Raw genomic sequence first — 15,279 nt, 5'->3', positions numbered from 1 at the left:
GCTGACTCGAGGGATGGGCCAGAAAATGTTGCCAAACTATGAGACTTTAAATTACAGAAATATAGGCTAAATGTCAGTCATGTTTGACAAGTATAATGAATGATAACTAACATTAACGTCAATGGGTTTGATTCTGTCGCCATACTCTGCACAGTTCATTCAGATCAAGTTGTCACAAAATCAGAGAGTGAAGGACAGTGCCTGTTGCACATCGCCCACCTTGAATCTGAGCGGAGGTGGTCCGCATTTTGAAACTATTTAACCATAAACTTAATTGTTTAAAACCTGGCTGTTTTTGCCATTTTATGAACCATGTCTTACCTTGTTTCAAAGTAGACTAGCCAGAAAACGACCACAGAAATGTTGAGAGAATGCTTTTAGAAACACCTCATGCCTTTGAAACTAGCATTTCTCTTATGTTCTATTTTTCAAATCAACATTATTTTATTGTCCAGCAGCCAAAGGCACAATCCTACTCATATTAGTAACCCATGCTAGTTGCTGCATCTTTAGAGCTCCCCTTTTTTCTTAATTTCTAACTTATATTTTCAGCTCTGTCACATGAAACTGCTTGCTCGTGCGGTGCACTTCTGATAAGTGTTTTTGGCTAATTGTGTTTTGAAATCATGTGTAGCCTACAGCCATGTACACATTTCTGAGCTTATAATAATGAAGAAATACAACTTCATCAACATTTTAATCTAAACTGTCTGATCTGTTGCATCAGCCTCATTGCTTTTGAAAATGTTTTGATGTACAGTGGTTGTATGAATTTTGGATCTGTCGTCCCTGTACCTAGCATCGAACAGTACAGAGGCTCAGAGAATTCCACCGAATCGCTTGTTTACAGCCTCTTGTAGAGTACTTTTGAAAGTTTCAACCCCACTGTATGTGTCGACAGTTTTGACAGAGGGTATCACGTCTACTGCAGACGCAGTTGAGCTTATTTCTCGAGTCGATTGTTTTGACTGGCGCTAGGAGTGTTCATGTTTCAAAAAATGTTCTCCAATGCCATTGAAATGGCAGCAGCGGTATGAGAACCAGCACATTCTTGAACATGCAATACGGCTTTCCTTAGTACGAAATCCTCGTCGACTCACTATGCAGTCAGACTCAACATGCTCATGGGGCTGACATCGCTGGTCCAAATGTCAGTTGTGAAGCTAATAGCAGTGATACCCATAAAAAGTAGCTCATAGATGTGCGTTACAACAATACTATGTAACTCCGGTAGTGCAACATCTGTAAAATAGCGCATACTTGGTAGTGTGTACCGGTGCTCGACAAGTCTGTGCAAGCCAACATCATCCACGACAGGGAACGGTTGATTTTCAAGGGCAATGAATTCCATTATCTTGGAGTTCACCTGTTGCGACGAGCAATCCCGTATCCGGGATCCTATTTATAGCCTCAAGCTCATTAGCATAATGCAACGTTAATAATATATGCCATTTAGCAGACGCTTTTATCCAAAGCGACTTAGTCATGTGTGCATACATTCTACGTATGGGTGGTCCCGGGGATCGAACCCACTACCCTGGCATTACAAGCGCCATGCTCTACCAACTGAGCTACAACTATTCATGACAATCGCAAATGAAATTAAATAAATATATTAGCTCTCAAGCTTAGCCTTTTGTTAACAACACTGTCATCTCAGATTTTCAAAATATGCTTTTGAACCATAGCTAAACAAGCATTTGTATAAGAGTATTGGTAGCTAGCATAGAATTAAGCCGAGCATTCAGCATGCAACATTTTCACAAAAACAAGAAAAGCATTCAAATAAAATATTTTACCTTTGAAGAACTTCAGATGTTTTCAATGAGGAGACTCTCGGTTAGATAGCAAATGTTCAGTTTTTCCAAATTATTTGTGTAGGAGAAATCGCTCCGTTTTGTTCATCACGTTTGGTTGAGAAAAAACCCTGAGAATTCAGTCATTAAAAAAAACCTTTTTCCAAATTAACTCCATAATATCGACAGAAACATAGCAAACGTTGTTTAGAATCAATCCTCAAGGTGTTTTTCACATATCTATTCGATGATAAGTCACTCCTGGCAGTTTAGTTTCTCCTCTCTTCAAAATGGAAACATGCATGCGCCTGGAGATTACGCAATAATTTCGACGGACACCGGGCGGCCACCTGGTAAATGTAGTCTCTTATGGTCAATCTTTCAATGATATGCCTACAAATACGTCACAATGCTGCAGACACCTTGGGGAAACGACAGAAAGTGCAGGCTCATTCCTGGCGCATTCACAGCCATATAAGGAGACATTGGAACACAAGGCATTCAAAATCTGGACCATTTCCTGTATGAAATTTCATCTTGGTTTCGCCTGTAGCATTAGTTCTGGGGCACTCACAGATAAGATCTTTGCAGTTTTGGAAACGTCATAGTTTTTTCTTTCCAAAGCTGTCAATTACATGCATAGTCGAGCATCTTTTCGTGACAAAATATCTTGTTTAAAACGAATGTTTTTTTATCCAAAAATTAAGAGCGCCCCCTAGCTCGAAGTTAATGGATTTCACCTTTGAGTTGTCTCGCTAAAATGTTCTTACTCTTTCAAATGAATGCTCGACTTGAACATGTTCAGTTGTTGGAAGTGTACGCTTAGTATTTTTCTGCTTTTGTTCTGTGTAGTGCTGTATTTTCCATGGCGCCACTACTTCATCTACCTACGTTATATATGTTCGTTACATCGGTTTTGCACATTGGCGTTAAACCACACATCGGGCCGATGTCGGCTCTTTTAAAAGCTAAATTCCGATGTGCTTACCGATTTCATACCGTGCATCCCTAGGATTTGGGACCATCTGGGAGCAACATAGCCTTTGCTTCCGACTCATTAAATAAAAAAATCTTTGAGGTGAGTAATCGCTGTTTTGATATCAAGAAGCTCTTTTCGGTCATAAGAGACATTCGCAACAACATTATGTACAAAATAAGTTACAAGAAATGCGAAAAAGCACACAAAATGGCACAATTGGTTAGGAGCCCATAAAACGGCAGCCATCCCCCTCCGGCGTCATTCTGTAGAATATTTTTTAATTTTTTTGTCCTATTGACTACATCCTATTGCTCTAGTCTGTGAAGACCAATGGCTAAAGATACACATCTATTCCAGTAATATTGGGAGTGGAGGAGCATTGAACTTTGAGCTCCATTGTCTGTCACTATTTGAGGTGTTCTCTCCAGAACCACAGTGATATGGGCTAATGTAATGCTAAAGGGATGTAACATAGTCCTCTTCTATAGTCCCCTTCATGTTCCTGATTGAGTTTCCACTCGCTGATAACCTGCCTTTGTTTTGTGTTCATATCCGTCTGAATTGTTTTTTTTATCCTGCAGATTCTCTTCCTCCTTATATTAGATTTTCTGTAATATGCACTCCCGGTCATCCCACTCAGCAGAAAACAACAGTATGAAACAAAGCATGGCAGTGAACGCAGTGTACTGTCAGTGTCACTTCTTGTAAGGAGAGCCATTGAGAGCTCCCCTATTGTCACCTACTGTCTCAATGCAGACAGGTAGGGAGAGCCAGAGGTGCTGTGGGAAGTAAGGATCACAGTTCCTTTGTGTTGCACTAACATTATTGTTTGCATGTGACATCATAAAGAGCAGTGAGAGGGGACCGGTTTTGTGTTGACTTTGTTCTCCAACAGCCTGAAAGGGACTCTTTTGCGGTGTCCTTTCCTGTATTCTTCCCTTCACAATCTCTAATCTAACCAGATAGAGCATCACCGAAGCAGCAGTTGAAAATTACAACCTGTCCTTCCACTTATCAGTGGTGGTCATGAAGGACAGGAGTCAGGAGGCTATTTCAGACTATTGGCTTGAGCTTGATCAGCAGCCAGAGTGCTATCACATGACGACCCCTCTGTCAGCAGTCTCACAATGCTCCTGACACAGCGGTGTAATGTACTTAAATACAAATATTTCAAAGTGCTACTTAATAAGGAGGTTTTTTTTGGTATCTGTACTTTACTTCACTACATTCCTAATGAAAATAATGTAAAGAATGTTTTTACTCCATACATTTGACCTAAATCCTTAGCGGGACAGAAAATGGTCCAGTTCACACACTTTTCAAGAGAATATCCCTGGTCATCCCTACTACCGCCGATCTGGCGGACTCACTAAACACAAACGCTTTGTTTGTAAATTATATCGGAGTGTTGAAGTGTGCCGCTGGCTATCCGTAAATTTAAAAAAGCAAGAAAATGCCATCTGGTTTGCTTGAGTCATTTTCTATTAAGTTATCTTTTTACTTTTATGACAATTGGGTACTTTTTATCCACTGACACACGCACGCACACATTTTCACGTACTGGGGATGAGGAAAGGGCTGCTACCAGGGCTCAGAGCTGTTGATCATGTTCCTTCCACCCCCCCCCCCTCTTATCCCCTCTGCCGGCCTAGTGCCTTGGCTGCCTTGGTAGGCTTATTATAGAGGCCCCTATAGCAATAGGTTACAACTTTGAATGGAGCCATTTTGGCCATGCTGAGTGGGGCTCTCTGATGTGCCCTATGGAGGTCTAGGCCTCAAATGTTTTTTAGTCATTTGCCCAAGTCTGAAACTAACATTTGAACCCTTACACTAAAGTGTTCCTCATCTGATCCTTTAAAATCCAGGGATGTCTGCATAGGGTGGTCACTTGAATGCTGGGAACTGGGTGTTTCGAGAGACTCAGAGCCCAGTGGACAGCAGCCTGGCTGACCGTTGATGAGAGGGGGCAGGGGGAGGCTGAATAGCTGGATTGTTCTGTAGCTTTAATTCCTCTGGATCTCTCTAGAACATGCATTCCTATGGAGGACAAACAAAGCACAGAGAGCCACCTGCTCTAGACTGCTCAGCAGCTCGTTATTCCAAAGGCATTTTCATTTCATTAGACATTTCATCATGCTATTCTAGACAGCGTGACCTGACTTTCTCTCTCTCTCTCTGTGTCGTGTGTCTTTAGCTGCATCTGCGCAGGCGCAGGCAGAGGAGCGGCGCAGCCTAGCAGGGAACAGCCCAGTACCTGCATCCCCTGCAACAGCAAACACACCACCCAACACCACTGCAGCGAAGTCTCCCCGGCCAGGTAACAAAATATCCCTAGCCTGCTGCATCTGCATTGACACACACACACACACACACACACACACACACACACACACACACACACACACACACACACACACACACACACACACACACACACACACACACACACACAAACAGGGTACATTCATATGCATATATTATGCATACCTATAGCCTAGGCCTACACAAACGTATACACACCCACCACCAGAACAGCTCGTATGTCTCTCCCATAGCCTCTGCCAGAGTTCCAGTGTGGAGGCTTAGCTAATGTTTGTCATTAACCATGTGGTAAACATGACGATGGCTCAGTAGTCATAAATTAAGCCTACCTTTAATTCATTGCCAAGTAGCCACAGGCTTTTATTTATATATATATTCCTTATCTTATACAGGTTTTTTAACTACAAATCTCATTGTCTGTTACCTGGGTTATAATGAGTGACACTTATCACTCACACGTCACACCGCCATGTCGTTGTGGCTTAATGCCGCATAAACAGTGCTGTCAACTGTTGCAGTAATAAGGTGATGACTCAAAGGGCATTAATGTCATTCATGATGAGCACATCTGCCTGTCAGGTGATTAACTCACGGTGACCCTGCAGCACATCATAATCCACCACTGATTTTCAGCCCATGCCCACACTATTTACACTGTATGTGTGTACACACTTATCTGCATCTCTGTGTGCATGCAGTCATTGATGGTGCTGCACTAAGGATAGACGACCGGCTTCGAGTGGCAAAAGAGAGACGAGAGGAGGCCGATAGGCAGCAAGGTAAGGGCTCAGTCTAAATGGTGGGTCCATTTCTATGGGTTGGTCATAATCCATCAACATGTTCTACTAGCTATTAGCTAAGGTCTCAGGAGTCCGGCCTGTACACCATTCTCTTTAATGGGCCCAGCCTCTGACCATTTCATTACTTATCTTAGCAACATACACAAGTGTATACATTACATGTTCCTGTTGAGACAGGAAATACCTTCTATATAGTGGGACTTTACTGGGAGATTTAATTGGGTGATTTTGACCACTGGGCTGGTCACAAAGTAAACAAACCAATGTGTTTTCCCTTTTTCTCTTCACACTGTGCGCGCATACATGCCACACCTAAACACACACGCGCCTATCCAGCTGCGAAGGACTCTCAGATCCTGGATAGAGAGCGTAAGGCCAAGCTGCAGGTGGAGCGTCAGATGGAGGAGCGCCAGAAGAAGCTGGACGAGCAGCGCAGGAAGGAGGAGCAGAGACGCTCGGCTGTGGAGGAGAAAAGGAAGCAGAAACAGGAGGAAGAGAAGGTACGGGTCCCGGGGGTCCTCCAACACCAGGGTGGCGCTACAGATACAACTCTTGTTTTGTAGACTATTTGTGTAGTCAATGGCGTAAACGTGTGCACTAAACTGGAGCATGTCGATATCCATAGTAAGCTAAAATAATGTATTTTAATTGGGACGGGTGAACTGCAGTGACTAATCATATGTGCAGCTATCACGAGGTGACTATTTTCACTGCTCAGGTTCATGGGATTGTCTGGTGTAGCCTAATTGGCAGAGTTAATGCTATGTCTCTGTCAGAGCATGAGTGAACAACTTCAGGAAAGGATGCATACTTTGTTAGTGTTATGAATGAAACCATCTCCTGTTTTTGCTTCTTTTAATGGGCGTCTGCTGCAGGAAACTCATTCCCTCAGTGTTCTTATTCCAGCCTGATTGGTACTAGTGGCCTGTTGCTTTGCACCACTGCTAAGCAGACAAATGCAACTCTACCACCCCAGAACAATGTAGTTTTGGTATAACATATGAAAGACTAAATAATTTAAAAAATATTACAGGGATATTAATCTTTGCTTCAAAGTAGAGCAGACAATTTGGCTTTATCTAACGTTGTCATCACCCCCTCTTGTTTCACTATGATCATATTGTAGTGAACTGTTATTGTCAGACTGAAAACAGCATTTCTCTTTGAGTTATCGACTCGCCTCATTCTGGGACGTAGTCTAATATTGTCATCATTATCCCTTTGACCCTGTTTATTTGGGTTTGGGAGAACCAGAGTATTACTTTGTCATGTGAATGACTTTGCATTCCTCCACCCCCCCCTCTCTCCCCTTCTCTCTCCCCCTCTGTGCTGCAGGAGCACTATGAGGCGGTGATGCGGCGCACCCTGGAGCGCAGCCAGAGAGTAGAGCAGAGGCAGAAGAGGTGGTCTTGGGGAGGACTCTCAGAATCAGACAACCGATCCGGTAAGGAATCCTCCTCCATATCATTCCACTCTGCTCTATACCATATGGATAGGACTGCTAAGTGTATAGGGCTGTGTGTAAGGATTTATGGTTTCCTATTTGTCTGACAGCGGATGCTGAAAAGCACAGGTCGGTTAAAACTTGCTGACTCATCCTCAGAGTGACTGGCTCGTTATTGGTTTGCTGTCAGCTGGAGTTATGTTGATTAGGCATCGGTATATGTTCTGCGTATGTCTGAGGCTCGCTTAATGACATTTCTCAACATTTTCTATGCTTTTCTTTTGAAGTCTGAATGCCTCTTTAGTTTAGTGACGCATACTCTTAATGTGCAGTGAGCGATAGCATAGCTGCTATATAATATCTCAATCTGTTTTTCTTTAATTTATTGTTCATAATCATATAGGGGCCGTATCCCAGACACAGATTAAGCCTAGTCCTGGACATAAAGTGTAATCCAAGAGAATCTCCATTTGAAAGCGCTTAGTCAAGGATTTGGCTTAATCTGTGTAAGGGAATCCGGACCATACTTCATAAAAGCAATGTTCATATTATAGGTCAAAAAAAGATGTCTGTTATCAGGTCATTTGACCCATATGTGGTCTTGATCCTCATCCGAGTCTTATCATGTGAGCTTGTTTCCTAGCAGCTGTGTTGTGGGCGCTGACTGTCAGAGATGGAAATCTACTGATTGTTGTCAGCCAGCCCTTTTCCTCCTCCTCACTGCCCCTGTGGGTGGTATGTGTCTGCTCCTGTCTCCCCGCTGAGAGACTCTCTTCCCCACCCCCCACAGGAGACCCTGACGCAGGTGCCGCCTCTCCAGTAGCTATAGTAATCTCACCCGCGTCTCCAGAAAAGCCCCACAGGACACAACAAAGTGCAGGTTAAACTGGTTGATACCTCTACTGTACCCACAGCAAAGCAGCATGGACTGGCACTGTTATGTTAACCACCAGCCCTTATCTTTCTCACTCCCTCACTAATATCTTCCTGGTTCTCCCAGGGATGGGTTGATTTTGCTTATATGCACATGTCTAGGATCAGCTTATCCTGACATTAACCATTAGTGGGGAAAATGAAAGGCTGACCTTAGATCAGCATGTATGGGCAACTTCACTGTCACTTCTGTCCCACAAGCCTGTGGACTTCTTCTTTTTCATTACTCTCTCACTCACTTTGAAGCACTTCCAGATGAGGTGTCACATGTAGGCTCTGCTCTCTGAGCAGCACTGCTGTTGACTATTTAACACGTGCCAACTAATGTTGATTTCTTGACTGTTCACCTGTGGTATCTATTCTGTGGATTTTTTTTCTTCTGGCTTTTCAACTTTTATTATGAACTGCTGTGCCTGCCTATGAACTGGAATGGCTTTGGTCTGCTACTTGTTCTGTTATCAAAATGTATTATATTCAGTAGTGCCATAGTTCAATGTTTGTTTTCATACATGGACCCCACCGGTGTAGTATGCCCTAGAATTGAGACTAAATGAGTGTTGAATGTTGGTTGCAGGTCATTAGGACCCTGCAGAACCCTGTCCTCCACCCCCCTTATGTCCTTTCCCCTTCTCCCAGTCTCCCATTGGTCAGTCTCCTGTATAACCCCCTCCCTCCCTGTCTGTCTCTCCCTCCACCCCTTAGTTGACAAGCGCTCCACTTCCACCATGAACCTGAAACAGCTGTCTGAGGCTGGCATCAACAAGCGCCTGTCCTCCTCCTCCGCCACCCTCATCAACTCTCCCGACAAAAGTAAGTCCCCTTTCCACCCTCCTGCGTTCCATCCTACCCTCTACCCAGCCACTGTGTCAGCCCACTGTTATTGTCACTGCGTTGACCCTCTCCTTCCCGTGTCCAGGAGCTGAGAGACAAGCCAATCAGCGGAACATTATAGACTGGTAAACCAATGCCGTGGCTCGCTGTTTCTGACCTCAACCAATGATCAACCCAGCATGAACTTGGGATTCCATTGCATCCATTTACTGTTCACTTTCAGTTTTGTAGTGCATTTTGTGACACATGGAAGGAGTTGCCCCAAAGCATCAGTGGCGCATTTGTGATCTCTTCTATCGTCTTCGGTAGTCTTTGTACTGTACCATGCTAATGCAATTCATCCTGGTTTGATTCACAGGGAATTGCATTGTTTCTGACCATCACTGAGAAGAAGAATCATTCTAGGTCCAATCGTTCTCTCTCCACAGCTTCCTTTTCCTTTACCGTCGCCAAGATACTTACAATGTTGTCTGTCCTCTATCGCTATCTGATATTGTTGATTTCTCTCCTCCTTAACCTGTCTCAAATTCCACTAGCCTGTTTCCTTTTTCACCAGGGTTAGGAACACATTCTGAGAATGTCGGCACATTTTCTTTTGTAATAACGATCCCTGTGACCTTGGGCCTTCCTGTGGTAGGTTGATGGAAATTGTAAGACCAACTGCAGCAATATTCCAGTGTGTATGTCCCTCTTAAGTAGAAGGGACGAATTAGACCAACTACAACAATGTTCCTATGCCTGTTATTGTGAAGGAGGCGGGAAGAGAAATGGCTGTGTCACTGTTTCACCCTGGGTGTCTACTCGTTGTCTCACAGGTGCTCGTGTGAGGAGTTCGTCATTGAATCGGTTGCCTAGAAACGACAAAATCGACCTATACACTCAGCCCAATAAGGAAGGCAGGAAAAAGCTTCAGGTGGAACAGACAGGTGCATATTAAGTCCCTCCTTTACATGCTCTACACAACCTCTAATGGGTCTGAGCAACCATTGCCTGGTGTGACTCTGAGGCTCCTTACAACCCACTGGGCAAAGACTGCAATTCGGCGTCTATTCCACATTGATTCAACCTGAGCCCACTGGGAAGGCCCTCATTCAACACTGTAAACGAGTGCCTGAACATATTTAAGATAATTGATATAGTCTTCGTTTTTTGCTTGTTTCTTAGATCTAGATGAATGTTTTCTTGGAACTGATTAGTTGACCGATTCAGGCTAACACCATGCACTACTGTGGTGCTAGACATCATGTAGCGCTCTATCAAGAGAGAGCCAGTAACCAGATTATGACCAGTGCAATGGCTGTGTTCCTTCTTCTCACATGGAACATACAGTGCAATTTAGCCACAGTCGACGAACAATTGATTTGTACTGTAATGAGAACAAAATAATGCTAAATAACATTCATGTTGTTCTTGAGGACTTTTAGGGGAGCTTGACCCGCCCCCTCTGCCCTGATAGGCTGTAACCCCCCCTCTCCTGTCTGTAGGACCCTCCCTGAAGAAGAGAAGCTCCTCCCTTACACGAGCAGGAGGGGGCAAAACGCAAACCCCCTCCAAGCTCGACAAGGGGACTACAGACGACCAAGGTGGCTAGCATGTACCTATTTTATATTCTCGTCGTTGTCTGCATCGCTCGGACCTCTTTTTGTAATAACAAGCACGCATCTCCTCTGACATTTTGTCTTTTAACTCAGTTTGCTAATGTTCAGCTCCTAGCGGTGATTTGTATGCGCCAGCTGGAGAGGTGTAGCCAGTTGCAGCTACTGTTGTGGTGCGGCATTTGTGAAGTGCAGCGGCCTAGTGCTTCTAAACTTCCAAACCAGCCTTTTCCTCCACTCTTTGCCCCTCTCTCTACACGTGTGCTCTTTTCCAGCCAACACCGCGCACACTTGTCTGTCTGCCTCTCGACAGCCTCTAACCTACCGCCCAACTCCTGTGTCTCCGTCTATCCCTGGTCTCTACCAGGGACTCTCTCTCTGGTCCTCGTGTCGCTAACTCAACTCACTCCTTTATCTTTCTCGAACAGATCCCTCCTATATTGTTGCTCACTGCTGTGTTTTTTTGCTCCCAGATAATCTTGTCTTAACCTCGCTCTCTCTCTCGGAGCTGCTCTAAACCAGAAATACCTCCTTTGTGCTCCTGACTAACACAATGTTTTGTTTGTTGGTCACAATGGGTTTGCTGTTTTCCCTGCAGATGACGTATGTAAGCAGAGGATTTGACACGTGTGGTCTCGTGCCCCTGCGGTGTATGTCAGTGCCATCCCACTTTAGCTAGTGTCTAGAGAGCACTAGCATGGCCACTCCTTGTTGAAATGCTGTGCTACTACTACTAACTGTGTTGTATGCCTATGTGTTAACCATATCTCACGCCATCTGCCCATACTGTATATGTATTGTAGTCATTTTGAAAAGCGACCATCTCATTTGCGTTCGTTCTTTTTCCCCAACGCCGTTTAAGCCTAACCACGCCCCGTTATTCAGAGGGGCGTTAAACACCGCTTTGAGCGCTCCAATCTCTGTAGTGCGAAATTTCAGTTACTGATTAATAACGTTTGCCCTGTTTATTTTCAAGATAGTACATTTTTCAAACATGATGTCGTGGACCGAGCTAGCCGTTTGCATCCCTTAACGCTCAGACCGACTCAATGGCTGTAGCATAGCGTATTCGACTGAATGATTTAGTTAATAAATATTTGAGGAATTATGAATAGTAAGCATATGCTTTCACCTGATAGACTACTTATGATAATATAACTTCAAATACCGAACTAGTAATGTTAATTAGCCTAGGTTAACCTCGCTGACCTTAAATTGAGGGAATTCAGCAGAGTTCTGAGACATTTTTACAACCCATTGAAACTCTGAAAATAAATACATGGGCAAATGTTACCAAACATGATGATGATAATATGCCTCCATTATGGTGGTTGTTAAATTACACTTTCCATCCTTAACTTGGAAGGTCACTGTCTCTGCGCTGATCGCCTGTGAGTGAGACACCGCTAGCTAGCCAATGGGAGCGTATTAAGAACTCTGCTGAATTAAGTAATCCCTCTCAAGATTTTAAGATTTAAGATTTAGATGCACTATTGTAAAGTGACTGTTCCACTGGATGTCATAAGGTGAATGCACCAATTTGTAAGTCGCTCTGGATAAGAGCGTCTGCTAAATGACTTAAATGTAATGTAAATGTAGTAGAACGCTCCTCTGAATAACGGAACGTGGTTTTGGCTTAACTGCGTTGGGGAGAGTAAAAAAATACGCATCTCATTTACAGGGCAAATTGTTTCTCAGTGCTGTGATGTTTTGTGAGACTTAATGCAGTGTTCAAATATCCTTCAGCCTTTCAGTTTGAGTCAATAAGATCATCTTTGAACGTCTCATACTGAGTTGGATGTCTCGTTGTGGGATTCTTCTATGTCTGTCCTTAAAAGCTGAATCGCTTCATTAACTAGACAGGGGAAAACTCTCCCGTTCCTAATCATGTTCCCTGGATGACCCTGTCCTATAATCACTCTGGAGCTCTGTGACTGACAGTTGAAGGGGCTGGCCCACTCTACCTCTAACACATTAGTCTGTCTGAAAAAGACGTCCACTCTGTCAGGGAGCCTGAAGGAGGCCTCGACGGAAGTCCCTTCATCCAAAGTGCCAAAAATGAAACGGCGCTTATAGCCCATTTTACTTTTACCTTTCTGTTTTTGTTTTTCATCCTTTTGTTACTGGGTTTCCAATGGAACCAAAGGGGAACTGTATTCTGTCATTGCATGAGATCAAGAGCTCTCGGTTTTTACTGTCAGACTCACTGTCTCCCGATAACGTGCATAAGTGATCGGTACACCACTGTCTTTTCAAATGCGGTGGGCAGGGCATAGAATTACTGCCTTAGATTGGCATTTCCCATTTGACTTTAAATTCTTGTTCTTCCCAAAACAAAGCACTGAGTCTGTACAGGAGAAACCTGAGAGTACTTGCACACTCTTACGTTGAGCCCTTACCTCTATGTTCCCTGCCCTCCCTATCTACCCCATAGCACACACCCTTTCCTGTCTGTGGACTAAGCTCACTAACACCCTTTTTTTTATCCCTTCTGCACCAGGGACACCTTAATTTGACCTCATTGTACCTCACTTGTAGTCCTCTTCAGTTGCTCGACAATCACTCTGGGTCTGTCTCAATACTTTTTCATGGCTTCCTTTCCTGGTCTCTTTGTCCTCATGACCACTGGGTGGAATGGTGATAGGACTAGGTTTCCACAGGGAAGCCATTCAAGACTATTGCGACACGGCTTGGTTTCTTATGTTTATTCTCTCCTTTTATGAGTGGAAATCACATGGTGACCCCCCCCAAAACCCCATTTCCGCCCCTTTCTTTGTGTTGACCCTCACCCCCCCCCCCCTCCTCCTATCGCCTCCTTCTTTTTCTTGTTTTGGCTCCTTCATTTTTTGGGGGGGTTCCGCTCATGCTGGCCGTGTAGCTCGCAAGCCCCTGGCGAGCCCCGTGGACGGAGGGTTCCTCAGTCGCCTGCTCACCCCCACCCAGGCCTCACTAGCTAGGAGCAAGAGCGCCGCTGCCCTGTCGGCCGAAGGAGGCGACGCCCAGGTAACCCCCACAGAGGAGACCCCCTTTAGAGCTTGAGGACTCAGCATTTAACAGGGACCCCCCAACCTTGCTTCTGGCCTCCATCATATCACTAGCTACAGTATACGATAAGAGCCTGAAATCCACACCCCTGCCCCCATTACATCATTACCTAATAGCTATAAAACACCCAGATCTCCCCCCACCCCAGGACCATATTATGTCACTAGATGTATAGAAATATATCTCTCTAGCCCAGGCCCCTTCTGCTGGCTCGGCAAATCCTTTGAAGCAATCTGTGCCCCCTTGTTGTTTTTGGTGGTGGTTGCTGTACAGTGGTGGCTGAAGGCTATAGTCCTGTGATTTCAATGTTGAGGGGCCCTGCTTGCTTAGTGGTACAGAACTGGCTTTACAGTAAAAGTACACTCGTGATCACAAGGTTGTGTATACAAATGTAGATTGGCGCCACACACAAGCACTGCTCACATGCACTTAGTTCAGACACAATTGTCTGAGGATGTGGCCCTGGGAAACAGGGCCCATGCTCGAAGCTTTGCACTAAGCTGCTTTCTTGTGGGCCCAGTGCTTGTTGCGTGAGAGAATGAGTGTTGTGGTGGTTGTGTGCTGGTAACTAGTAATGCTCTCAGGGAGCTGGGGACTTGCCTAGAGGAGCTCTGCTCCAATCCCTGTTACAACTCTATTCTATTAGTACACTGCCTTTGGAATACCTGTTACAGAATGCACAGTTCAGCTGGTCTTACTAATTTGACCTAAAGGTAGTTCAGCCCAGGTCATTGACTTCTGTTGACTTGCAACACCGGTGATTAGAACGCTATTTGTTAATATCTAATGTGCTTTCATGGGAATACGTCACCATGAGGAAGTGCAGAAGCTATGAGATGTCTTCCATACTACTTAGGGGTCATTTGATCCCTATCTAGAGGCTCTTCCTCCGTTTACCTAATGGACTTAACCCCCTGATCACATATCCTGGGCTGAACCCATTAACCCTATGCTCTGAGATGGCTAGTTGAACATGGTTGAGTGGCCTGGTTGGCCTGCCATGTGCTGCATAGTGTCGTAACGTGGTGCTGATTTGACAGCTGTGCGGTGCGTATCGACAACCCATTGAGACACGTTAGCTGGTATGGCTTCCCTCCCCACTAATAATTATAGCCCCCAGAAACATGACGTGACAGTTTATGGACAGGGAGTGTTAATTTCAACAACGCATCCTTTATCTCTACTGCTCATTCAGTAACCTGTCAGAATGAGTTACAGAGCATATCTGAGAGTAGGGACTGGCAGGGTGAGCAAGATCCCTGGGCCTCCGGATTACCACTGCTAATCCCCCAATCTGACACAGCAAGCACCCAGCGACAGTAGTAAGAACTTGTGTCCCGAACCACAGACCAGCTTACACTGGCTCTCTATGAAACTGACTCACTCAGGTTTTCTCATTAACACCCTTTTTAGAGAGGCTAGCTACTCCATGTGGGTCAGAAATTGACTAGCCATGTAAGCCAAATATACTGGAGTACTCTATGGTGTAGCTGACAGTGTGCATACAGAATTCTCCCTGAAGGACTTCTGTCGT

General features: G+C 44.6%; 1 protein-coding gene across 15 annotated transcripts in view; it reads left to right on the top strand.

Annotated features, from left to right (window-relative positions):
* LOC123993336 (ensconsin-like) overlaps positions 1-15,279 on the top strand; it is a 35,723-nt gene that overhangs the window by 8,685 nt on the left and 11,759 nt on the right. For 2 of the 15 annotated variants that reach the window (XM_046295371.1, XM_046295370.1), the window contains exons 2-9: positions 4,970-5,092; positions 5,796-5,876; positions 6,234-6,397; positions 7,233-7,341; positions 8,132-8,221; positions 8,977-9,084; positions 9,921-10,031; positions 10,590-10,688. In XM_046295371.1, coding sequence (XP_046151327.1) covers positions 4,970-5,092; positions 5,796-5,876; positions 6,234-6,397; positions 7,233-7,341; positions 8,132-8,221; positions 8,977-9,084; positions 9,921-10,031; positions 10,590-10,688 — 885 coding nt within the window. Of the gene's footprint in view, positions 1-4,969; positions 5,093-5,795; positions 5,877-6,233; positions 6,398-7,232; positions 7,342-8,131; positions 8,222-8,976; positions 9,085-9,920; positions 10,032-10,589; positions 10,689-13,578; positions 13,702-15,279 lie in introns of all 15 variants that reach the window. The other 13 variants (XM_046295378.1, XM_046295377.1, XM_046295381.1 and 10 more) reach the window with 11 other exon arrangements.

This window comes from Oncorhynchus gorbuscha, linkage group LG13 (assembly GCF_021184085.1).
Source record: "Oncorhynchus gorbuscha isolate QuinsamMale2020 ecotype Even-year linkage group LG13, OgorEven_v1.0, whole genome shotgun sequence".
Lineage (NCBI taxonomy): Eukaryota > Metazoa > Chordata > Actinopteri > Salmoniformes > Salmonidae > Oncorhynchus > Oncorhynchus gorbuscha.
This window is presented reverse-complemented; position numbering and strand designations above follow the sequence as displayed.